Below are 24,768 nucleotides of genomic sequence, written 5' to 3' on the forward strand. Positions count from 1 at the left end.
TTAACCTTTATCTTCTCCAGCATGATGATGATGAAGAAAGGGGATGGGTTTGGGGTTTTACAGTTTCAGCTATGAAGTAGAAATAAAAAATTCCAGGTGGAGAATGACTATGAAGTTGTTTCTCTTTTCCTGATCTGCCCCTACTGCTACAGTGGAGTGGGTGGGTTGAATACAGTTGCTCTCCGAGCTAGAGTTTATGGAATTGTAGGTAAAGGGTTAAGATGATGCTGTTGCCCCTTTCCTTGTTTACTCTCTTACTTCATTTAACTGCCTCAGCTCTGAGCCAGGGGACTGAGATTCAAGCAGTCAGAGAACAGGGTGGGAGTATTTTATGCTTCACACTCTCCCACCCTCAGCCAACAATAAATTCACCCACCAAACATGATTATGGCATGATTGCAGAGAGGACTTTCAAAAGAAGAACGGACATCATGATGAAATTGGCCCAGCACAGAATGCCTGTGATTAATAAGAGCCATGTAGATCAGGGAACAAGTAAGCTCAATCACCACATAAAAAAGGTAGCCAAAGCTTTGCTACAAAAGCCATTTCTCTTCAAAGATTGGTCATAAATCGGTCTGCGGGGAAACATTCCATCCTCTAGGCAAAATTCAATCAGCAGGTCTCTTTCCACACTCGTGCAGGACTCACATAGTGATTGAAGGCAATGTGACTTCCTCCACGCTTGTTTCTGTTCTTCTTTGAAGCAGACCCCTTCATCTGTTACGCCTGTATATATGCCTGGTTCTGCCACATTTACTGTGTTCAACTATTTTGATGATCAAAGAGTACTTATTTTATATTTTCTAGCAAGGAGAATCTTTACGTTTTATTTTTTTAGACTCACCAATATACTGATATACAAAACCAATATACCATTTTCATTACTCTGCTTAATGTCTCCAGGCATCTGAGCGATGTTTGGTAGAATTGGAGTACAGATGGCGTCCATATTTTCAGCAGCACCTATGAGGTGTAAATAAAAAAATGGCACCTATTTAGGCAGGAAATAAGTATATATTATGTCTTTAAATCTGTGCTATTAGTTATATTGATGGTCATAGAATGTTCTTACTTTGTATTTTTTGTTGCACTGTAGAAAGTAAGGTCCCAACCTTGCTAATACTTATGAACAATCTTAGCTTTATGCACGTGAGTAATCTCATTGAAGTGACTGGGAATGCAGACTGTGCACAAAGTTAAGCATATACTTATTTATTCACAGGACTAGGCCTTATTGAGGCCTATGCAACCTAAATTTGACTTCCTGTCACCAGGCCTACTGCTGGCAGCACTGAGCAGTCTTGGCTACTGCATTGATTCCATTTAACTCCACACAGCTTTTGTGTCCACAGACTGACAGCACAGAGGAGCTCCTGATTGGAGCAGGTGGGGAGGCTATGTAAAGGTCCGTGGAAGTGAATTCAGTCATTGGGCTGAACTAGCTTCCACACAGTGGTTCTGAGCTCTGTGCCTTGGAAGCAAACAATTCCCTCTTAACTCTAGTAGTACATCTGCCCAATAGCTAGCCAAGCTACTCAGGCACTGTAGATTTCACTCCCAGTGCAACTACAGGGAAGAGAAGAAATGTTGTGGAAGAAGAGAGGTTGCTTACTGCAGCTTTCCTCTCCTGGCTGGCTGTCCCTTCTGACTGTAATCTGGGTAGAGGAAGTGAGTGATTAGGTGATGAGGAACATAGAGGAAAGAATAGAGGGATGGGATGGGAAAGGGTGGACTCGGGAGAAGAATGGAAGGCCTAAGTAGTGATGGAGAGAAGGAGAGTAGCCAGAAGAAAAAAGAATATAAATGGAAAACAAAGGGGAAATAGAGGAGAAGACAAAAGATTTGGGAAAGGAAAGAATGAACATAATCAGGATGGGGAAGACAGAAGGGAGATAAGACAAAATGATGGAGGGAAGAGAAGACAAATTGGTGGAGGAGAGATTGGAAAAGACAGTTTTGAAGAAAGAGATACACAACAAAACATGTTTCAGAGTAACAGCCGTGTTAGTCTGTATTCGCAAAAAGAAAAGGAGTACTTGTGGCACCTTAGAGACTAACCAATTTATTTGAGCATAAGCTTATGCTCAAATAAATTGGTTAGTCTCTAAGGTACAAGAAAACATGGAGATGCAATATCATTACATTTTATAGACATTTTGTTTTATTCAACTTTTTGTACCCATGATTGAATGGTCTTTAGGTTATTTACAGTTGGAAAAATCTAAAAATGTCCCCGGCATGTAACCAGGGAAAGAGCGAGACCCCCTCCTCAGACTCGACCTCTTTTGGCACCATCCATCACCTTTACTCTGAAACTTGACAAGTATGTGACTCAGCACAGTGCCCGTGGGATGGGCAGGCCAACATCAGCCAGGGGCTGTGGTAGAAAATCAAGTTTAAAAAAAAATCCTATTCTTCAGCCTTCAGGGCTAAGTGATAGGGATTACCACAGCACTGCTTTGTCAAGCTTTCATTTCCTCTTCTCATTCATGGAGTAATTCTTGAAATGTCCAGTGTATGAAAAGAAAAACAAATGGTGTTTACAATTGCTAGTTGAAATATGACACTGGCACCTGATTTTAAATGAGAAGAACCAGGTGAGCTAGTTAAAAAATGGCATGATGACAACCCTATCCAAGTCCCTCAGTGCAGGCAATTGAAGGAAACAATGTATAATGCTAATTACTCTACAGTAATGCCAATGTTCTTTATTCACTGAGGGATTTTCACTGGCACGGAGGGCCCAGTTGAAAAATACAATTCCATGCAAAAGACCATGTGCCACCAAAACATAGTTCACAATACAAATATTATCTCCCATGCACTAGGTGGATAGCGATTATATACTTTTTTCTGTAATCTCATGCAGGGTTGATTATACTGTACTATACAGAGACAGACAGGTAACGAGACTGCCCAAACTGATTGAATTTTGCTATCCAAATTTTGCCAAGCTGTTCTACACTGATTACAGCCAGTTTAGATTAAATGAATAATAATGAAATTAAGGCAAATTATTTGTTCAGCAAAATCCATTGCTATTTGTCTGGCATGTTGTAATGTAATTAGAGCTAATAAAACTATTAATTGTGAACAATTTATTAGTCACATTTGGCCTTTTTCTGTTTGTGAATTGTCTGTGAACACATCCCGGCTTTTATAGATTTTTTTTGTTACTTGTAATTGCTCAAAAATATTTAAACCTGTTCTTGAACTGTTCTGATCGAGTACTCTGGAACATCTGTTTTCAGAATGTATTATTAGGGCTGTCAAGCGATTAAGAAAATTAATCGTGATTAATTGTGCTATTAAACAACAGAATACCATTCATTTAAATATTTTTGATGTTTTCTACATTTTCAAATATATTGATTTCAAATTACAACACAGAATATGAAGTGTACAGTGCTCACTTTATATTTATGATTACAAATATTTGCACTGTAAAAAACAAAAGAAATAGTATTTTTCAAGTCACCTAATACAAGTATTGTAGTGCAATCATGAAAATTGAACTTGCAAATGTAGAATTATGTACAAAATATAACTACATTCAAAAATAACACAATGTAAAACTTTAAAGCAGCAGTTCTCACTGTGGGTCAGGACCCCAAAGTGGGTTGCAACCCCATTTTAATGGGGTCATCAGGGCCAGTATTAGACTTGCTGGACCCAGGGCTGAAGCTGAAGCCCAAGCTTCACCCCCACCCAGGGCAATGGGGCTCGGGATGCAGACGCTTCTCACCCCAACCTGGGGTGGCAGGGCTTGGCCTGAGGTCCCCTTTCCCCATACCCAGAGCAGCTGGGCTCGGGCTCCAACCTCCCACCAGGAGTCATGTAGTAACTTTATTGTCAAAAGGGGGGTTGTGGTGTAATGAAGTTTTAGAACCCCTGCTTTAGAGCCAATGAGTCCACTCAGTCCTATTTCTTTTTCAGCTAATCGCTCAGATAAACAAGTTTGTTTACATCTGCAGGAGATAATGCTGCCTACTTCTTATTTTCAATGTCACCTGAAAGTGAGAATACGCATTCAGATGGCACTGTTGTAGCCGGCATCACAAGATATTTACAAGCCAGATGCGCTAAAGATTCATATGTCCCTCCATGCTTCAACCAACATTCCAGGGGACATGCAGCCATGCTGATGATGGGTTCTGCTTGATAATGATCCAAAGCAGTGTGGACTGATGCATGTTCATTTTCACCATCTGAGTCAGATGCTATCAGCAGAAGGTTGCTTTTCTTTTTTGGTAGTTCAGGTGCTGTAGTTTCTGCATTGGAGTGTTGCTCTTTTAAGACTTCTGAAAGCATGCTCCACACCTCATCCCTCTCAGATTTTGGAAGGCACTTCAGATTCTTAAACCTTGGGTTGAGTGCTGTAGCTATCTTGAGAAAACTCACATTGGTACCTTCTTTGCATTTTGTCAAATCTGCAATGAAAATGTTGTTAAATCGACCAACATATGCTGGGTCATCATCCGAGACTGGCTGCTATAACGTGAAATACTGTATATGACAGAATGTGGGTAAAACAGAGCAGGAGACGTACTATTCTCCCCCAAGGAGTTCAGTCACAAATTTAATTAATGCATTATTTTTTTAACAAGCCTCATTAGCATGGAAGCATGTCCTCTGGAATGGTGGCCGAAGCATGAAGAGGCATATGAATGTTTAGCATATCTTGAACATAAATACCTTGCTATGCCGGATACAAAAGTGCCATGCGAACGCCTGTTCTCACTTTCATGTGGCATTATAAATAAGAAGCGGGCAGCATTATCTCCTGTAAATGGAAACAAGCTTGTTTGTCTTAGCAATTGGCTGAACAAGAAATAGGACTGAGTGGATTTGTAGGCTCTAAAATTTTACATTGTTTTGTTTTGGAGTGCATTGATGTGACAAATAAAATCTACATTTATAAATTGCATGATAAAGAGACTGCACTGTATGACTTGCATGAAGTGAATTGAAAAATACTTTCTTTTGTTTATCATTTTTACAGTACAAATATTTGTAATAAAAATAATAATAGAAAGTGAGCAGTGTACACTTTGTATTCTGTTTTGTAATTGAAATCAAAATATTTGAAATGTAGAAAAACATCCAAAAATATTTAATACATTGCATTTGGTATTCTATTGTTTAATAGTGCGATTAAAACTGAGATAAATCACAATTAATTTTTGAGTTAATCACATGAATTAACTCCGATTAATCAACAGCCCTATTCATTATTTGAGCTGTGTGATTGCTCACTTAATTATATGATATGATTTCTCTTCCCAAATAGGATAACAATCTTTATAAATAGGAGAAAAAAATGAAGAAAGTCCTAAGGGTGATGATCTCTAGACAGAAGGTATGGAGGACTTTAGGGAGGAAGATCAGAAAGGTGATAATGAAATACTAGGAAAGTTAAAAAATTTTCTAACCTTTTCTACACAAGAAAGAGCATTTTATTTGACTGTATGTGAAACCCATATTTAAAACTAGTCGAATTCCCTCATGACTGAAGGAGAAAGATAAGCTTTATTGGCTATCTAGCAGGCTTTACTTTCACTTTTCTCTTGCATTCACACCATGTAACTGCATGTATGCGTATATGTGTGGTCCTCTTCACAAAAGTTGCTGCCAACTCACTGCCTGGTTTATTTGTCTGTGTGGCAGGAGTTTCAGGGTGGTGCCATGGATTCTTTGTATTCTTCTGTCCCATAACACACTCTTTTATATGTCAGTCAGGTGAGTGCGTTGAATCCACTGTTCACATCATTTGCCCACCATTAACCCCAGGAATTAATCGCACGTATGTGCACAGAGGTGTTTGCAAAGGTTTCATGTAACTTTGTCCCTTTCATTGTGGTAAGCATGTTATCATCAGTTGTCAGCAACAGAGTTTCAGGGATTCTGTACCTGTGTTGATTATCACAACCTACGCATGTCAGATGAAGGACCACTTCAATTTTTTTGTCTCTTCACCTTAATGCCAGGTGAAACTTGAACCAGAACACTTGAAGTGCAAAGTACTTGAAGTACTTTAAAGCTCCACCACTGAGCTAAAGGAAAATCTCCACTGGCTGCTGGTAGTAGTCCTGATGTAGGCCTGATTCTCTTCTCACTTACATAATTGTAAACCAAAAATAACACCACCGAAGTCAATAAAATTACATAGGTGTAAAACCAGCATGAGAGCAGAATCAGGTCTGATAGACTTGTTAAGTCTTATAGAAATTGATCCCTATATACATTTTACATTAAACTGCTGATTTGATTATACATGAATTTGAGAAAGGAAAGCTTGATGATCTTGTTACAGGTTTTATTAAGTCTTAATTTTTATTTGTTTAGAAAACAATCCTACAATCTGCAAGACAAGCACAGTATAAGGGGTAGCTCTCCTTATTAATACATTTCAGTTCATGTCTGATGCTACCAACTCCACTCACTCCCATGCCTGTTTTTGTCCCTCCCACAGGAGAATCTGGACCTTCTGCTATGCCACCCAGAACAGCCTTTCGTCCATGTGTGCCTACCAGCTTTGGTTTCCTCCTTTTGGCTAGCATTCTGCCCCTAATCTGCCTTCAGATGCTTCCTATTACCACTCCAGTCTGACAATTATATAGTAGTGATTTTAAAGAAGAAAACTCTGGAAGTTAATGTAGCATGACAAATGACTGAAAACTTAAAGTGAAAGCATAAAATAAAATCGGTCTTCCAACAACAATTCTATCCTTGTGTTTTGACACTCAAATATTCTTCTCACCCACCTTCATTTATACTGAATGCATCATCATTCTATCTATACACATTGGATAATAAAGTCCTTAGGGCAGGGATCCTGTCATACTTTTATGTCAGACACTAACAAGTGTCTGCTCACTTACGTTCAGCAGCAGATACGTTTTTAAAAATAGGTGAACCATGCAATTAATGCTGGCTTCTGCAATGGCAAAGAGCTGTTTTATAATGACAAGAAGTGTGTTTTTCTGGATAAAGTTACTTATAAAGGGAACTGGATTTACAATTAATCATTTTAATGAGAAATCAAGAAATGGGAATGTCATTTATTCCTCTATTATGTGAGCCCCTTTAGAAGATTATATCTTCCATATTTATTAATAGACATAAGTGGTGTTATTCCCATGAGCTGATGCCCCTATGAAATGCTTAATACTAAATCCAATTCCCTTTGTATCTAAAGATATCTAGCAAGAAATTCCTCTTGACTATACAAAACACCCCTTTGCCATAATGTTCTCCAGAAAAACCAAAGGGAAGAAAACTTGACAACTGGTAGAGAAAGGGAAGTGAGGGTGCCTGTTTTCCAAAGGGAGGAGGGAAATAACCCTGGGAAGGAGGATCAGGCTAGAGACATGGGGGAGGTGAACTGTTTGGGCGCTATAGAGTCTTTGCTTTGACATCTTGTCCTTGTAAATCTTTGCTGCTCCCCAGCTACACCCAGTGCTGGTAGGGGGCTGAGGGGAAGAAAGACTAGCCTGGCCCCCTGATGAGCTATCCAAGAGGCACTGGCATGTATCTGGTGCTGTTGAACAGACTGGAGCCTCCGGAATGCTTTTTAACGGTTCCGCACAGCCCTCTGCAAAAGGGTGCTAGTGGGCCTGGGGCAGCCATTTCGCTCCAGACGCTGCCCCCCTTTCTCACACAACACAAGGCAGCACCACGCATCGCCAGCCCCGCACCGGCCTGTCCCTGCAACGTTACCCGACCCACTTGTGCAGCAGGCAGGCCCGGCTCTACCTTCCCACCACCCAGCCCTCCAGTACCCCAGTGCGCCCACGGACTGGCTCCTCGGACACACCCGCTGGTCCAAGTCCTGACCGTAGCCCCCCCTCTCCCCAAGCAACCCATCACGTTGGCACCCCAGCTCTGCCCCAGTCCCTGCTCCGCCTCCTCCTGCAGCCCAGCCCCCCCTTCTCCTCCAGCAGCCGCCCCTCCGCCTCGGGCAGCGCTAGGGGCAGCCCGGATCCCGCTCCGTGCAGGCAGCGCGTGGGCAGGGCGCGCCCAGGCTGAGCCGCGCACCAGGCGGCGGCGGCGCCGCGAGCAGGGGCAGGGGCAGGACCATTCCACGCTCTGCCTCGCGGCGCCCGCCAGCGGCCCGGGAGAGGGGGCGGGGCGGGGCCGGGCCTAGGCTCCTCCCCCTGCCACTCACGCTCTCCTCCCTCCCCCTGGAGTGGTATAAGGCGCCGGGCTTCCGCGTCCCGTGGCTGCCGTCAGGTGGTTGCGTTCCCGGGGCGGGCCGGGGCGGGGCAGGGCAGAAGGCGCCTAGCGGCGGAAAGAAGTTGGGCAAGAAGAAAGTTGACCACGAGCTGCCCGCGCGTAGGCAGGGCCGAGCGTCCCGGCTCCCTTCGCCAGGCCTCCGCGTCGGCGAGGGCGGCGGCTGGCAGCTCCCCGGGGAGCAGCAGTTTGCGGCGGGCTCCGCCGGGCACGGGGGAGGCGGTGAGAATGGCTGGTGGAGAAGGCGGGGGCGCCAGGGTGCCCGAGTGCCGGGAGCATCTCTTCAAGGTGCTAGTGATCGGGGAGCTGGGCGTGGGCAAAACCAGCATCATCAAGCGGTACGTGCACCAGCTCTTCTCGCAGCACTACCGGGCCACCATCGGGGTGGACTTTGCCCTCAAAGTCATCCACTGGGACAGCAAGACCCTGGTGAGGCTGCAGCTCTGGGACATCGCAGGTAAGAGCACGAGGGAAGCTGCCCGGACTTGAAGAGTGAGCCCGTTTAGTCTCTCCCCGAGCTCTCCTGGGCCCCTTCAGCCGCTGTTGCTTTCTGAGTTGCACAAGACAGTAATAAACTAGGCAGGAAGATACGCAGCTAAGCCTGTCTTCTCGGGCACCTCTGGGATGAGATCATGCTTGTCTCGGCCTTCATAGAGACACAAACTTACTTGGCCTGCTCCGGCTTTACATTCGTCTACATCTTCACTCGGCCCTCTTGCCCTGGCCATGCTGGACTTCCATTTTTCCTCTGGGCTCAGAACAGTAACAAAGCTTTTCACTGCTTTTTGAAGACGTGAGAAAGAGGGCATCGTATCCTGCCAGGCTATTATTGCATTCACTTATTGTAATTAGGACACATCTAATGTGTCTCCATGTTTTTGCTTTGGCCATAATCAGTTGGGGGCTTAACAGCTGACTTCAAAAGACCGTGGTAGTCTTGCTAACCGCCTGCTTTCGGGGAACAGAAAACTGTTTATGTTCTGATTTATTCCAGCATTTCAGTAGCGTGGTAACTGTAAAGCTCATTCAATCTTCCCATACTCATGACCATCATGCTAAAATAGCTTTAAAATAAATAGCTGTAACTCACAAAAGCTTATGCTCAAATAAATTCGTTTGTCTCTAAGGTGTCACAAGTCCTCCTTTTCTTTTTAAAATAAATGTAGCCTATTCCCAGTTATCAGAGTAACAGCCATGTTAGTCTGTATTCGCAAAAAGAAAAGGAGTACTTGTGGCACCTTAGAGACTAACCAATTTATTTGAGCATAAGCTTTCGTGAGCTGTACGAAAGCTTATGCTCAAATAAATTGGTTAGTTGCTAAGGTGCCACAAGTACTCCTTTTCTTATTCCCAGTTAGTGCTGGTACATAGAGAGAGCCCCCTGGGGGACTTAAAGTAACTCGAGCTTCACTACATGCTTAAGTTTAGAGGAAGCATCTCTAGACTGCAGTATTCAGGTCTGCCTTGTTAACTGAAGGGCTAAAGTCAGTCTTCCTGCAACTCCTTGCAAAGCTCCGGGGAGGTGCAGGGTTGCTTAATGCTTAGTTCGTTCACATTATGGACAATGTAAAAACAAAATGTCTGATTGCAATACTCGTCTGTCTGGAAAAATGTATAGGGGTTTGGTTTTTTTGAGTTCTCCAGAAATAAAAGCCTGCTGCTGACAAATCTTGTTCACAGCCTGCAATTACATACAGAGGAAAGGAATGTTGTATGAGTCAAACTTCATGCTGCACTTGGGGCACATCTGGCTTAGAGAATTAACCCAGAGTCTGTCACTCTGTCAACTCACCTTATGCTGCGGCATTAAACAGCCCACAGTGTGTAAAATCACACTTTCCTCTGCTTTGTTTACACTATGGGATGGATTAAAGGTGCAGACACCTCTCTAATCTGACATTTCTTTTTTCACTTAGTTAATATCTAGCCCTTAGTGTCTAGCCACACATCTGCTTTCTTTTCCCTTTCTCATCACCTTGTTTCAGGTGTCTCTTTCTAGGTGTGAGACATTGGACTTTAATTCAGGTGTCAATGCTCAGTGTTATGTGCTTGCCATATGAAGGATGGCTTTTAGCATTGCGCTTACTGGGATAGCCTCAGGACTTTCCCACTGAACTTTGAGGGCCCAAGAGAATCCAGCATAAGTCAGCAAAACACAAACGATACAGTGCACAGTACTCTACCTATGTAGCAAACAACGTCACTACCAGTCACAATTTCCATACAGTTTATGGTACCGAGATCGATCTTAAAAACAGAATGTGGATTCTCCAAACAACAAAATCCTACATGTTAATGCAATATGTAGAACGTGATTTTCATATACCTCTTTGAAGCTGTTACCCTATAGAGTAGTATGAATTATCCTAAATGGTGTTTTTTGGAGATTATTTACACAATAGAGGTTTAAGACATTTTCTACAGCAATACATCAAATTCAAAATGGCTGAAGTTGTGATACAGTTTATTGCCTTCTGCCACTAACTCTTGATGGAAATGTGACATTCTTAATGCACAAAAATAGAAATTAAAGTCATAAAAACTATACCCCCTTCAGCTTTCTCCCCTGCACAACTGGTGCGTGATTTTTAACACTGTACATGAATGTCTGACTTCTGCAACTGAATTCACACTGATATGAGAACACAGAACTAGGATTCATTTTGGATTCAGTAGAACTGTTCTGACTTATATCAAATATTTATGGAGAAGAAACTTTATTGAAGTTGCTGTATGGCCTCTTGGAATACTAAACAAGTGATCAAGCAGAATTCAAAGTAAATGAATTGTAACAAATACACTCTCATGTAGTATATGAGAATTGGGGTGATGGAGGAAACAATTCCAGTGTCAAATACCAGCTGTTGTTCACTTACAATAAATTACCTAGGGTAAAACTTTCAAAAGTGCTTAACTGCCTTTCAGTGGGCATTAGGCTTCTAAATCTTGTGGGGATTCTTGAAAATATTACCCTTAAATGTCTCAGTGTTTTCTTAAAATGGAGAAATATAACACAGCCATTTCCTGGATCTCAGACTCTTGAGCCACCCGGTCTTTTTAGCTTATTAATAAATATGGAGCCTTTTCATGCTATGTCGGGTTTTATCCAGCTTAAGTCAATAGTGACTAAAAGTTGCCCACTTAGCTGTGAAATAAGTTGGTGGTTCCAGTAATATTGGACTGATGTCAGTGTAACAATTGATACTATGTTGGTAGAGGCCAAAGGCTGAATGGCCATGGAGAGTGGATTTATTTGCAAAGAACTTGATGCCCTTCTGTTGGACTTTGTCTGGAGAATTGATCAGGTGGCTGTCTTGCTACTAACTTTTGCAGGTGATTGGCAGTCATTAGCCGTGCGTATTCCAAGGTTGGGATAAGGTAGACTGGAAGAATGGTGAGAGCTTGTACTGTTGCCACTCATGGATTAAAGAATAAAATGTTCATAAAATGAATTCCTGTACTATGTCCCCCTTTTTTTAAAGAGGGTGGGCTACTCTATGGTGAGTATGTCACAGCAGTCTTCTCTCACCAGTTGCCATAATTCAGCCCCACCTTTATTTTCAAGATGAAGATGAAATTGGTGTCTTTCAGTATCGGATGGATCCCATGTTTTAGTGGCTTTTAACCTATGACTTGAATTGCCCAATCCCAAGAGGTGCCAGCTCTTGTATGGTGGGTATAAATTAAGCTTATGCTTGGTCCTGGACTCCATTCTGCTCAAGCACTTCCAGCTGGCCAGAAAAGCTGCACAAATTGACTCCCATAGGCCTCCCCACACCTCATTTAAGCACTGCAGTAACACTCAAAAAATCCTTTCAGTTAGTATTTGCAAGCTTATTGCTAGTAGCTGGCGATGTGGTTTTAGAGTGACAGTTAACACTGCGTTAACAAGTTTATGCTGAAATTTGTTCTGCAAACATCCAGTATTTAGCAATAAATCTGTTTGGCCTTAACATGTAACTGGGGCCATTAGAAGGTTCAAATGGAAAATAGCGAACATGAGAAGTTGGAATAATTTTTAGTAACAAACTTACTTAAAATAACTTTATTACTTGGGTTCTCTTAATAAAGCCTGTCACTTTACTAAAGGGTGTGACACTGACTATCAGTGAACATGTGATAGCCAATAAATAGGTGGTGCTAGAGGAAATGACTATCTTCCAGCCCTGCACAGCTGGATGTAAATAATTGGGGCTGTATGTGGATGAAGGCTAAACACTTCAGGCATGGCTTAAAAAGGAAAAAGCTCACAGTGGTGAACACCGTTTCATGAGTCAAATGTAACCTTAGTTTTGTTTTTAGTTTTTAAAAAACAAAACAAAACTGGAAACTCTGAACTAATACAGATGTGTTTAAAACTCTTCTGAGCATAAGCTTATCCTTAATCCTATTGAGCTTTGGGGCCTAACAGGAAAAGTGCTGTGCAGTACGATCTAGCTAGACTCTGTAGCATACCTCGTGGAAGAAAGAGGCTTTCCTCCTGGAGTTAAGTGAAGGAAAGACTAAAGTGAGGGTTCCACTCTCCACTCAGTATTCACATAATGCATTACTATTACTGTTATGGGGGCATCTCTTTGACTGCACTAGTCCATTATGGGTTCTGATTGTGTTGTCACTGGATAATGGCTGGTGAGGTAGTGGAATGTCTGCAGAATTTAGTCATCTCTCTGAGAGAGGCTAGACCTGATTAAAAGTGGCACCTTTTCTTTCAATGCAGTGAGTTGCTGAAGTGATTTGGTACCAGTTCACATGTCCTAGTGGGAATTCTCTCCCCCCCCCCCTTTGAAATTCCCTAGTATAGAGATTGTAGGAGTGTTGGGGGGACTTGTTGTAGGGGCAAAGGTAACATAAGCTCGTTTAGTGGAGTGGTAATTGGGTGATCTACTAAAGCACCAGAATCTCTTGTATACATGCCTGTGTACTGAATTTAAAATAGGCTAGGCTGCTGTCTTTTTTGAGGAGCAGTGGTCTTGGTCATGGCAAGGGTGGGAAGTCAGATAGTCCTGTCACTGTATCTTTCAGGAGGAGCTGAGCAGTAATTAGTTGCGTGCTGGTACAGGAAACAAAATCCATAAGTCTAGAGTGACATTTAGAAAAGGAGTACTTGTAGCACCTTAGAGAAGAACAAATTTATTTGAGCATAAGCTTTCATGAGCTACAGCTCACTCCATCGGATGCATGCCGTGGAAAATACAGTGGGGAGATTTATATACGCAGAGAACATGAAACAATGGGTGTTACCATGCACACTGTAATGAGTGATGGTAACACCCATTGTTTCATGTTCTCTGCGTATATAAATCTCCCCACTGTATTTTCCACAGCATGCATCCGATGGAGTGAGCTGTAGCTCATGAAAGCTTATGCTCAAATAAATTTGTTCTTCTCTAAGGTGCCACAAGTACTCCTTTTCTTTTTGCGGATACAGACACACGGCTGCTACTCTGAAACCTGTCATTTAGAAGAGACTTAACTTTAGCCATCCTGTATTAGCAGAATGCTATAATGCCTTTGCCTCACTTGGTACCTGATATACCTTGCAGAAAAGGTATTGGAACCAATTTGGTTGAACTCCTGTAAAATGAGGGAGGAAATAGTAGGTAAATACAGAAGTGTTGACTCATTCTGGTGTGACATAAGAACATAACATAAGAATGGCCATACCGGGTCAGACCAAAGGTCCATCGAGCCCAGTATCCTGTCTGCCGACAGCGGCCAATGCCAGTGCCCCAGAGGGAGTGAACCTAACAGGTAATGATCAAGTGATCTCTCTCCTGCCATCCATCTCCACCCTCTGACAAGCGGAGGCTAGGGACACCATTTCTTACCCATCCTGGCTAATAGACATTAATGGACTTAACTGGATAAATTCATGGAGGTTCTATTTTTAAACCCTGTTATAGTCCTAGCCTTCACAACCTCCTCAGGCAAGGAGTTTCACAGCTTGACTGTGTGCTGAGTGAAGAACTACTTCCTTTTTTTTGTTTTAAACCTGCTGCCTGTTAATTTCATTTGGTGTGCTTTCACACTGCAGAAGAAAAGGCTGTTTTAATTATAATTAAGGATTTTTTCCAAGTCTGAATTTCAATACAAAGTGAGGGATCTCTTCTTGGGTAACATACCTTGTATGCTATTTGAACCAAGAGGTAGAAGGGTGTGCTGCAAATGTGGCTATATCTAGAAATCAATTTCTTGATTTAAAAATCCCCGAAGGAGCAAACTTTGAGACATCTAAAGACTTAAAAATAAATAAACACCCTATCTTGCTTTCTGCCTAGATATCACCATGGTGATGGTGATCTGTGGTTCTATAAAATGGGAGAAGATAAATCTGGTTATTCCTTTCTTTATAACAGTTAATGCAAATGACCTAATCCTGCTCGTATTATTAGTCTGTATGTTTGTATTCACATCGGAGCTCTAGGGTGAAAGAAGTAGAGTGGGCTCAGAGAGCAATTGATTTGCTCTATTCCAGAGTCATTAATGTCAATGCCAGACTGAAGTAAGAGTGCTATTAAAGCTTCAACAATTAAATTACTTCATTATTTTTTGGCAGAAAATCACCCTCCTTTTTTAGGGCTTTCATCATAGTAAGGAAGAATAGCTCTAAATTTTTTAGATCACTAGGTTGATTACCTAAAATTGCATGGAAATTGCATGACACAAGTAAAGAGCTGGAAATGCATGATGTAAGGATTCTATATTCTTGCACGCTACTTGAGTTCTAACATGCTCAATTTTGCTCATAACCCCACTAACTCCAAGACTTACCTACAGTAAGAACTCTGAACTGCTATATCTTTCTATCTGGAGATCTCAAAGCACCTAGCTATGAGTTAGGGGAGTGGAGTATATCCCAATTTAAAAGGTGCAGGAAACTGACAAAGGTGAAGTAGCTTGCCCGAAATCTGAGCGTCCGTGTAAGAGCTGCATAAAGTGGAGTGGACAGATTTACAGAGGCACTTGAAGATGCAGATGGACGCCTACTGAAGTTTATAAAAGGTCTCAAGTGAGTTAGGTACCTAACTCCCACTGACTTCCCTGGCCCCATGGGAGCCAGGGAAGGAGGTGCAGGAGGAAAGAACTATCCTGGACACTGATTCACAGTTGCATCCGATGAAGTGAGCTACAGCTCACTTCAAGCTTATGCTCAAATTGGTTCGTCTCTAAGGTGCCACAAGTCCTCCTTTTCTTTTTGCGAATACAGACTAACACGGCTGCTACTCTGAAACAGTGGAATATGTGCGGGGAGGAAATATTACAGTAAGTTCAGTTGAGGGGTTTCTTATCTTCCTATGTATTGGAAGATAGAATGAAAGTCCCAATTTTTGGGGGGTTGACTGGGGGACAGTCCCTAAGGGAGAGCACAAAACCTTGCATTTGCTACTCCCTTCTCAGTTTTGTTGTTGAAAACCGATCCCTCTCATCTGGTGCAGTAGATTGCTTGAGAGTTAATGAGTTCACTCTCAGTAGCTAGTTTGGCTTGCTGTATCTTTAGACTGTTGGGTTTTATTGCAGTAGAGCATAAAAGCTCTTGATAGTGAATTAAACACAGGTTCCTACATAAAAGGCTTGTTGTCTCTAAGCTGTATGTAAAGAATATATACAATTTAGGCTATTTCTACACTATAGCATACATCAGCATAAGTTATGTTGCTCAGGGGTTGCCCCCCTGAGTGACCTAAGTTACACCAACATAAGTGCCAGAGTGGACAGTGCTATGTCGGTATGAGGGCTTCTCCCACCCATTTAGCTGTCACCGCCTCTCACGGAGGTGGCTTTATTCTGCTGACAGGAGAAAGCTCTCCCGTCAGCGCAGAGCATCTTCACCAGACTCACTGCAATGGTGCAGCTGCATGTGTAGACAAGCCCTTAGTGTCACTAAACCTTTGATTTGTGTGTGTGTAGTTTTTTAAAAAAAAAATATTATTTCAGTTTGGTAACTGGTTTGATTCTTATTTGTAATACGCTAATAATTAAAACTCCCAGGTATGCAGCATTTAGCTTATTACACAATGCTTTTCTTCAATTATTATGATATCTTGTGCGGTGTACCTTCTTACAGATGCCTGCATTCCAAAGCAAGCCTCAAACTCTGCATTTTGTGCACTAAGAATTTCATCACTTCAGAAAATCATGGTTGACTTGAAAATCTGTAGTTCACCTGTGTTGAGTCATTGCCCTTGGAGATATGTGGTGCAGTAATTCAAATGTGTACTAACTTGTTTACCTATTTTTCCACTGGGAATGTCTTTGAGATACAAAAAAAAAATAGCTTGCTTCAGTTAACTTCGACTCTGGAAAGCATGCATTAATTTCCTGAGAACTAATAGTTCTAAATGTTGGCAATTTTTCATTCTTAATCTCAAATCTAAATTTACCACATAGTTCTAAAAAGCCCTCATAAGTGGAGGTAACTTACAACTCTGAAAATACTAAGTAATCTCTTCTGTGAAAGATTACTAGCATGCAAAGTACAGTAAAATTATAAACAGAGGAACTTAAATATTTTGCCATAGTAGAGTTCTGTATTTTTAGTGTAAAGCATTGTGGCATCTTACAGTTCTTCAATTTATACTATATTTGAGCTACCCTGCTTGTAATACCATGTGCTCTAAACAAATCACAAGCATTGTGATCCTACAAAATTCAAGGATATAAAATTTAAAAACCAAAACACAACCCTGTTGTCACTTTAAATTTTACTAATTTGGTGTGAAGGAGAAATCACCCTTCCCCCCTAATATATAATAGTTCTAAGGCAGGCAGCATAGCTTTAAAATCAGGTATCCTGTGCATTAATCGCACGGATTATGCAAGATAGGACTGTTCAGTTTTCTTCTTTTCAATTAACAAAGATTTATCTTCAGCCAGTAAATGATTTGAGCTCGTGTGCATTGCAATATTCACCAAAACCAGTTTTCCTAGCTGGCCTTCAAGAACCATTTGCAGAATCTTGTTGCTGTGGCACAACAACTAGGATGAGATCTTCAACTAATGTCCAGTTAAATCAGAAAGAACAGGAGTACTTGTGGCACCTTAGACTAACCAATTTATTTGAGCATAAACTTTCGTGGGCTGCAGCTCACTTCATCAGATGCATAGAATGGAACACATACATACATGAAAAGGTGGAAGTTGCCATACCAACTCTAAGAGGCTAATTAAGATAAGCAATTATCAGCAGGAGAGGAAAAAAAAAAACTTTTGTAGTGATGATCAAGATGGCACATTTCAGACAGTTAAGAAGGTGTGAGGATACTTAACATGGGGAAATAGATTCAATTTGTGTAATGACCCAGCCACTCCCAGTCTCTATTCAAGTGCAAGTTAATGGTATCTAGTTTGCAAATTAATTCTAGTTCAGCAGTTCCTCGTTGGAGTCTGTTCTTAAAGGTGGCAATTTTACAACAGAAAAGCTTCAAGTCTGTTACTGAGTGGCCAGAGAGATTGAAGTGTTCTCCTACTGGTTTTTGAATGTTTTGATTCCTGATCTCAGACTTGTGTCCACTTATTCTTTTGCGTAGAGACTGTCCAGTTTGGCCAATGTACATGGCAGAGGGGCATTGCTGGCACATATCACATTGGTAGATGTGCAGGTGAACGAGCACCTGATGGCGTGGCTAATGTGATTAGGTCCTATGATGGTGTCACTTAAATAAATATGTGGACAGAGTTGGCATCAGGCTTTGTTGCAAGGATAAGTTCCTGGGTTAGTGTTTTAGTTGTGTGGTTGCTGGTGAGTATTTGCTTCGGGTTGGGGGGCTGTCTGTAAGCGAGGACTGGTCTGTCTCCCAAGATCCATGAGAGCGAGGGATTGTCTTTTAGGATAGGTTGTAGATCTTTGATGCGCTGGAGGGGTTTTATTTGGGTGCTGAAGGTCACGGCTAGTGACGTTCTGTTTTCTTTGTTGGACCTGACTTCTGGGTACTCTCTGGTTCTGTCAATCTGTTTTTTTGTTTTGTTTTTTTCACTTCAGCAGGTAGGTATTGTAGTTTTAAGAATGCTTGATAGAGGCACACCTACAAGATCTGTCTCTGTCTGTCTGAGGGATTGGAGCAAATGTGGTTGTATCGTAGAGCTTGGCTGTAGACAGTGGATTGTGTGGTGTGTCCTGGAAGGAAGCTGGAGGCATGTAGGTTTCTGGTATAGGGTGGTGGCTGTGACCATTGTTTATTAGCACAGTAGTGTCCAGGAACTAGACTGCTTGTGTGGATTGGTCCAGGCTGAGGTTGATGGTGGGATGGAAATTGTTGAAATCATGGTGGAATTCCTCAAGGGCTTCTTTTCCATGGGTCCAGATGATGTTGTCAATGTAGCGCAAGTAGAGTAGGGGCATTAGGGGACAAGAGCTAAGGAAGCATTGTTCTAAGTCAGCCATAAAAATGTTGGCATACGGTGGGGCCATGCAGGTACTCATAGCAGTGCCACTGATTTGAAGGTATACATTGTCCACAAATGTGACATCGTTATAGAGGAGGACCAAGTCACAAAGTTCAGCCACCATATTTGCCGTGACATTATTGGGGATACTGTTCCTGATGGCTTGTAGTCCGTCTTTGTGTGGAATATTGGTGTAGTGGGCTTCTACATCCATAGTGGCCAGGATGGTGTTTTCTGGAAGATCACCGATGGATTGTAGTTTACTCAGGAAGTCAGTGGTGTCTCGAAGCTAGCTGGGAGTGCTGGTAGCGTAGGGCCTGAGGAGAGAGTCCACATAGCCAGACGATCCTGCTGTTAGGATGCCAATGCCTGAGACGATGGGGCACCCAGGATTTCCAGGTTTGGAAATTTCCTAATATGATTAGGAAGCCACAAACAGTACAGCTGCACTAGTACACGCTGCAGATCTTAATTTTGTTTCACAATGCATTGCTTCATGTTTGGAAACGGTCGTTATTCAATGTAGAGGCTTTCAGGCCCTGTGGGATAGGTGATTCTAGAGGCCCAGAATGCATTCTGAAGTTGCAAGGTGTGCTGTGTGGACATAACGAAATTGTCCAAGCAAAATGTTGCTCTGGATGCTTGAAACTATTCCTAAAATAAGGCTGCAACAAGGATTCCACAATAGTGCTCTCAATTAGTGAGACATCCATTTGCAATACTAAGTGCAAAAGTCAAGCATCTTATAGTTACACTAGAAGAGGGGGGGGGAAGCTTCATTACAATACAATGAAACTTAAATAGTGCTTTACAGAGAATAAGCTGTCTGTGTCCCACAGTCTTACTAGTTAGCTTCAGTATAATTGAACCTGATTCCAACTGGCCAAGAATTGCTTTTGTTTATATTAAGTTTATAAATCTCAACCTTTTCCTCTAAAAGCTTAATTTTAAACACCTAGCTAAAACTAGCTTAAAGGGACATTAAGTTGGTGCTGACTTACTATCTGCCAAAATGTCAGCTTGATATTCTCGCCCCTCCCCCCCCCCCCCCGAAAAAAGAAAGTAGGAGCTTTAAGCATACTGCTGACATTCAGAACTGCCAGTGAATTTGCAGCTAATGACAAATTTTAAGTTATGTCCTGTTGATACTAACTGATCAAAACCTTTCTATATCAGAAGTCTTAGCTGAATTAGAATAAATATTAACTATTTGTCATCTTGTCTGCAAATCTTGGTGAAGACTTAAACTCAGATTTGTTAAACAGACCACTAAAGGTCTATTTCATTAGGGTATGAATAGATGTAACTTGAAATGTGTTTCTACATGGATACAGTTCACTTAGGTCAAGTTGTGTACAATGATTTTATTCTCTTTAAACTGCTCACTTTCTTTCCCTGCATGTCCCTAGAAAGGGCATCTTCATGGTATGTGTTGGTTTGGCCTCCAAAAACTACAATTTCCAGACCACAAATGTTCTTGTTGATGTCCACCTTGCCTTTTCTCTCTTTCACCATCCTCTTCCCCCGCCCCTTCATGCATGACCCGAGTGCTGATCAGGTAGAGAGAGAATGAACTTCGATTGTCACCAATACTCCTCTATCACATGGCACTTCCAAGGGTTGAATGTACTGTGTAGGCAGTGTTCTGCCAACCCAGTGAGTAAAAGTGATGAGGAATTAGAGAGTGAAGACTGATCCCATGTTGGAGACGCATACTTAATCGACTCCTCTAAAATCATAAGTACTTTAGGAGGCAGCATGCATGAAGGAAGCTATACAAAATAGCTGTAGTAAAAACCCTGCTCTCTTATGGGGGTGTTCAAATCAACTCCTTTGAATTACAGCTGATCTTTTTGGAGTGAATGGCTTCTCTTTCCTCCCCCCCACCCCCGATGTCTTTATACTAACCTTTTACAAAGAATTTTATTAATCTTGTGTCTGCATCTGGCATGGCAATGTAAGAAGGAAGTGGCTTACAGAAAAGGTATTCTGAATCTCTTGCTCTTAGTCATAAAAGCACAGGCATGAATCCCCTGAATCCGTGAAGCTCTGGCTGCTCACAACTCTATGCAACAGCTACCAAATGTGACCTGTATTGCTTTACTGCATGAAGTAACAATTCTTGTTTTAACTAATTAAGGTTTCTGCCTCCAGAGAGAGCAGTAGAACTAAGGTTGCACCAGCATAAATTCCATAACATGTAGTAGTCTGTTTATTTTTCAAGTGTTGTCTCATGTGGCTTTGGAAGGCTCACTTTATGTATCCTGTCTCTAAAGTGAATAGAGAAGATGACAGCAGGGCTTTAAGGAGAAGTGCCCACACCAGAAATTTGATGCAGGGCATTGCAGAAAGTCTTGAACGCTTAGTATATTTAGCAAAAAGAAAAGGAGGACTTGTGGCACCTTAGAGACTAACCAATTTATTAGAGCATAAGCTTTCGTGAGCTACAGCTCACTTCTTCAGATGCATATCGTTCCACGATATGCATCTGAAGAAGTGAGCTGTAGCTCACGAAAGCTTATGCTCTAATAAATTGGTTAGTCTCTAAGGTGCCACAAGTCCTCCTTTTCTTTTTGCGAATACAGACTAACACGGCTGTTACTCTGAAACTTAGTATATTTAGGCAGCCAATTGAGGGTGTAGGTCTTTTGACTGAAGAGTAGCTATTGAGCTTAAGGCCTCTTGCATTTTAGTCAATATTTGTAAATATTTCTGATGTTCCTGTTTTGAATTTTACTGCTCTACAATCCAGTATGACTTTATAAACAAAAGCATTTTCCTTTATTTTGGAGTTGTTGGATAATACTGGCATACAGTACAATCTTTGTTATGCAAGTTAGGCTGAACAAAGTTGTGCTTCCAGTCTCTGGAGCATACGAGTAGGGCCCTACCAAATTCATGGTCAATTTCTTGGTCCTAGGATTTCAAAAATCATAAATTTCATGATTTCAGCTATTTAAATCTGAAACATCAGTGTTGTAATTGTAGGGGTTCTGACCCAAAAGGCAGTTTTGCGGGGGTGGGATCTCAAGGTTATTGTAGGGGGTCACGGTCCTGCTACTCTTACTTCTGTGCTGCTGCTGGTAGCAGTGGTGCCTTCAGAGGTTGGCAGCTGGAAAGTGGTGGTTGCTGGCTGGGAGCCCAGCTCTGAAGGCAGAGCCGCTGCCAGCAGCAGCACTGAAGTAAGGATGGCATGGTATGGTATTACCACCCTTACTTCTGTGCTGCTGTTGGTGGGGCACTGCCTTCAGAGTTGGGCACCTGGCCAACAGCCGGCACTCTCTGGCTGCTCAGCTCTGAAGGTAGCACAGAAGGAAGGTGGCAATATTGCAACCCCCATCCCCCTCCTGCAACTCCCTTTTGGGTCAGGACCCCCAATTTGATAAACACTGGTCTCCCTTGTGAAATCTGTACAGTATAGGCTAAAAGTACAAAAAAGACCAGATTTCACAGTCCATGATGTGTTTTTCATGGCCATGAATTTGGTAGGGCCCTATATATGAGTAAAATTGAAAGCTTCTTGCCTGGCATTGTTATAGGAGATGTGCAGAATGTAGTGGAAAACATATTAAAACTCCCAACTTTATCAATAGATGATCCATTCTTCTCCTATCCCAATGGAAAGGGGGTGGGCAACTCCTAGTCAACTCTCTATACTATATTAAACTTTGTTTCTTTCAACAGAAATATAGCAATATGCTGTCAGTCTAGATTTGAATAATCAAGTTGGATGGGGTGTCTGATCACTGGATAACTGGCAGAGTTGAACTCTTCATAACCCTCAAACAATCTTCTCAAGAAACTGCTTCTGGTTAAACTGAACTGCTGTCATTGGCCCACACGAAGGGCTTTCATGCTAGTGCTAGACCCACTTTCTGTAGTATGCATTGTGCAATTTTTTTAACTGACTTTCAGTGACCTCTGCAGATCTCTAGTTGTGACTTGAGCATGCAGGTATACTATCGCCCAACTTGTCAGGTGAGGTGATTGGTGTAAAAATAGTATCAACAGCAAAATAATAGTCAGACTTGCATCTCACCATTTTTTTTTTATTGTGGGATTTTTATGATGAGACTAATGTCAAATTCAAAGATTATAGTGATTCAGCAAAAAGATGGAGATTGAGAAACACTTGTGAACGTTTCATCCCACCACACACCCATAAAGCTGTCTTTTGGTTTATTCAATCAAGATTTGTTTTTCTGGATGCCCATCCAGGGAATATGCAAGAATTGGGCAGCGGGCATTATTTCTCTCTTTGGGGGGAATACTCTGTACTCTAGCTTGAGGGTCTCTTTCGTATCCGATTAGTCTTGATTTTGAGTGGTGCAAATAAGGTTTGCAGCAAGTAAATGAAGTTAGTGTTTTAAAACCATAGAAAATGTCATAGCCTCTAATACACCATCATCCAGAAGTAGCACTTTTCACACTCCCACAGCTGACAAAACTTTACATCCATTCATTACTCACTCTTTATTCCTAAACCCGTCCTTTTAAACCAAATTTTAATAATATCCATGTCAAAGTCCTTTTATCCAAAGGAATATTAGTTGCAATTTAATCTGTAATCAGCACGCATTTCCAGACCATCTGAATAAGAGGTTACTGCTATGTAACTTGGTATAAGTTTGAGATGTGGTTATTGACTTTGTTGGAGATACTGTGCAATACAATTGTGCAACAAATTATGCAAATAATATTGTAAGCTTGCGATACACTTTCAAGGTGGTGTTGCATGTCTTTAATAATGGATTAATTTGATTCTGCATCTGTCAGCATGGTATCTGGATGCATCCTATGGGTTGAAAACACAAATTCAGGAGCACATGCACACAATCTCAAATATCACAAACCTGAACTTTTTTCTGTAAGGATAAATATTGTGGAGGGGGGAGAGGTACAGGCGGTTGATACGCTAATCAGTGGTTCTCAACCAGGGGCATCTACCCCTGAGGGTACACTGGTCTTCCAGGGGGTACATCAACTCCTCTAGATATTGTCTAGTTTTACAACAGGCTACATAAAAAGGACTAGCAAAGTCATTATAAACTAAAATTTTATACAGACAATGACTTGTTTATACTGCTCCTATATACGATACACTGAAATGTAAGTACAAGATTTATATTCCAATTGATATTTTTACCATATAATTATAAAGTAAAATACCATATAATATAAAAAATTGTATGGTAGTAAATGAGAAAGTAATAGCTGATACATTTTTGTATTTCTGTCTGATTTTGTAAGCAAGTAGCTTTTAAGTGAGGTGAACCTTGGGGGTACGCAAGACAAATCAGATTCCTGAAAGGGGGATACAGTAGTCTGGAAAGGTTGAGAGCCACTGTGCAATATATCCAGGGACTGAAACTGCAGTCAGAGTTAACTGGGATCTAGATTAACTCTGGGAATGAATTGGAACTGTTTTAAGTGGAATGTACTTAAGTACTCTGGAGCAGGGTCACTCTCTTACTGTTCTATAAAACACCATGCAAATAAAAAATACTGTACAGGTGTTGCATGCTTTGCTGGTCTGCCCTGTGCTGCTCAAAAGGCAGGAAACAGCATTCCTTACTGTGGCTCCGGGGTTGGCCTTCAAGGAAAAGCATGTTGCAGTACTCTCGCCATAAAATAACAAGCATGAGTGACTAGCAAAGTCTGCCTGGAGGAAAGAATGCAACTACTTGGCAAGCCAAAGGAGGGAAGACTTTTCCAGCCTCAACTGTAATCTATGAATTCGCTAGCAGAAATGAACCTAAGAGGCCAAGACTTGAAACCAATCTTATAATAGATGGGGAGTCTCACTGGAGACTTTTAAAAGCTGGTTAGAAAAACACCTGCCAGGGATGGCCTAGATCAGTGCTACTCAAAGTGGTGGTCCGCGGGCCGGTGCTGGTCCGCAAGCCATCGGCTGCCAGTCTGCACGCACATTGTGGGGAAAAAAATTTGCCGGTCACCCACATCAGATAGGTTGAGAAGCACTGGTCTAGGTAATACTTACCCCTGCCATGAGTGCAGGGGACTGGACTAGATGGCCTCTTGAGGTCCCTTCCAGTCCTAGGATTCCCTCATTGGCCAAACGGTAACTGCTTATAATCCTTGACAAACAATAAGTACAGGCTGAACCTCTCTAGTCTGGCACTCTGGTCC

The 24,768-nt window shown here is 41.8% G+C and overlaps 2 protein-coding genes across 3 annotated transcripts in view; both read left to right on the forward strand.

Moving 5' to 3' along the window:
* GRM1 (glutamate metabotropic receptor 1) overlaps positions 1–6,668 on the forward strand; it is a 339,475-nt gene extending 332,807 nt beyond the window's left edge. The window contains exon 9 of one of the 2 annotated variants that reach the window (XM_073337558.1): positions 6,476–6,668. In XM_073337558.1, the coding sequence (XP_073193659.1) occupies positions 6,476–6,560 (85 nt within the window). In that variant the 3' untranslated portion in view covers positions 6,561–6,668. The remainder of the gene's footprint in view (positions 1–6,475) is intronic. The other variant, XM_073337560.1, reaches the window with a different exon arrangement.
* Positions 6,669–8,123: 1,455 nt separating this feature from the next.
* RAB32 (RAB32, member RAS oncogene family) overlaps positions 8,124–24,768 on the forward strand; it is a 58,553-nt gene continuing 41,908 nt past the window's right edge. Inside the window, exon 1 of the mRNA XM_073337562.2 lies at positions 8,124–8,692. Coding sequence (XP_073193663.1) covers positions 8,464–8,692 — 229 coding nt within the window. The 5' untranslated portion in view covers positions 8,124–8,463. The remainder of the gene's footprint in view (positions 8,693–24,768) is intronic.

The sequence above is a fragment of the Lepidochelys kempii genome, chromosome 3, assembly GCF_965140285.1.
Source record: "Lepidochelys kempii isolate rLepKem1 chromosome 3, rLepKem1.hap1, whole genome shotgun sequence".
In the NCBI taxonomy this organism is placed as follows: Eukaryota; Metazoa; Chordata; order Testudines; family Cheloniidae; genus Lepidochelys; species Lepidochelys kempii.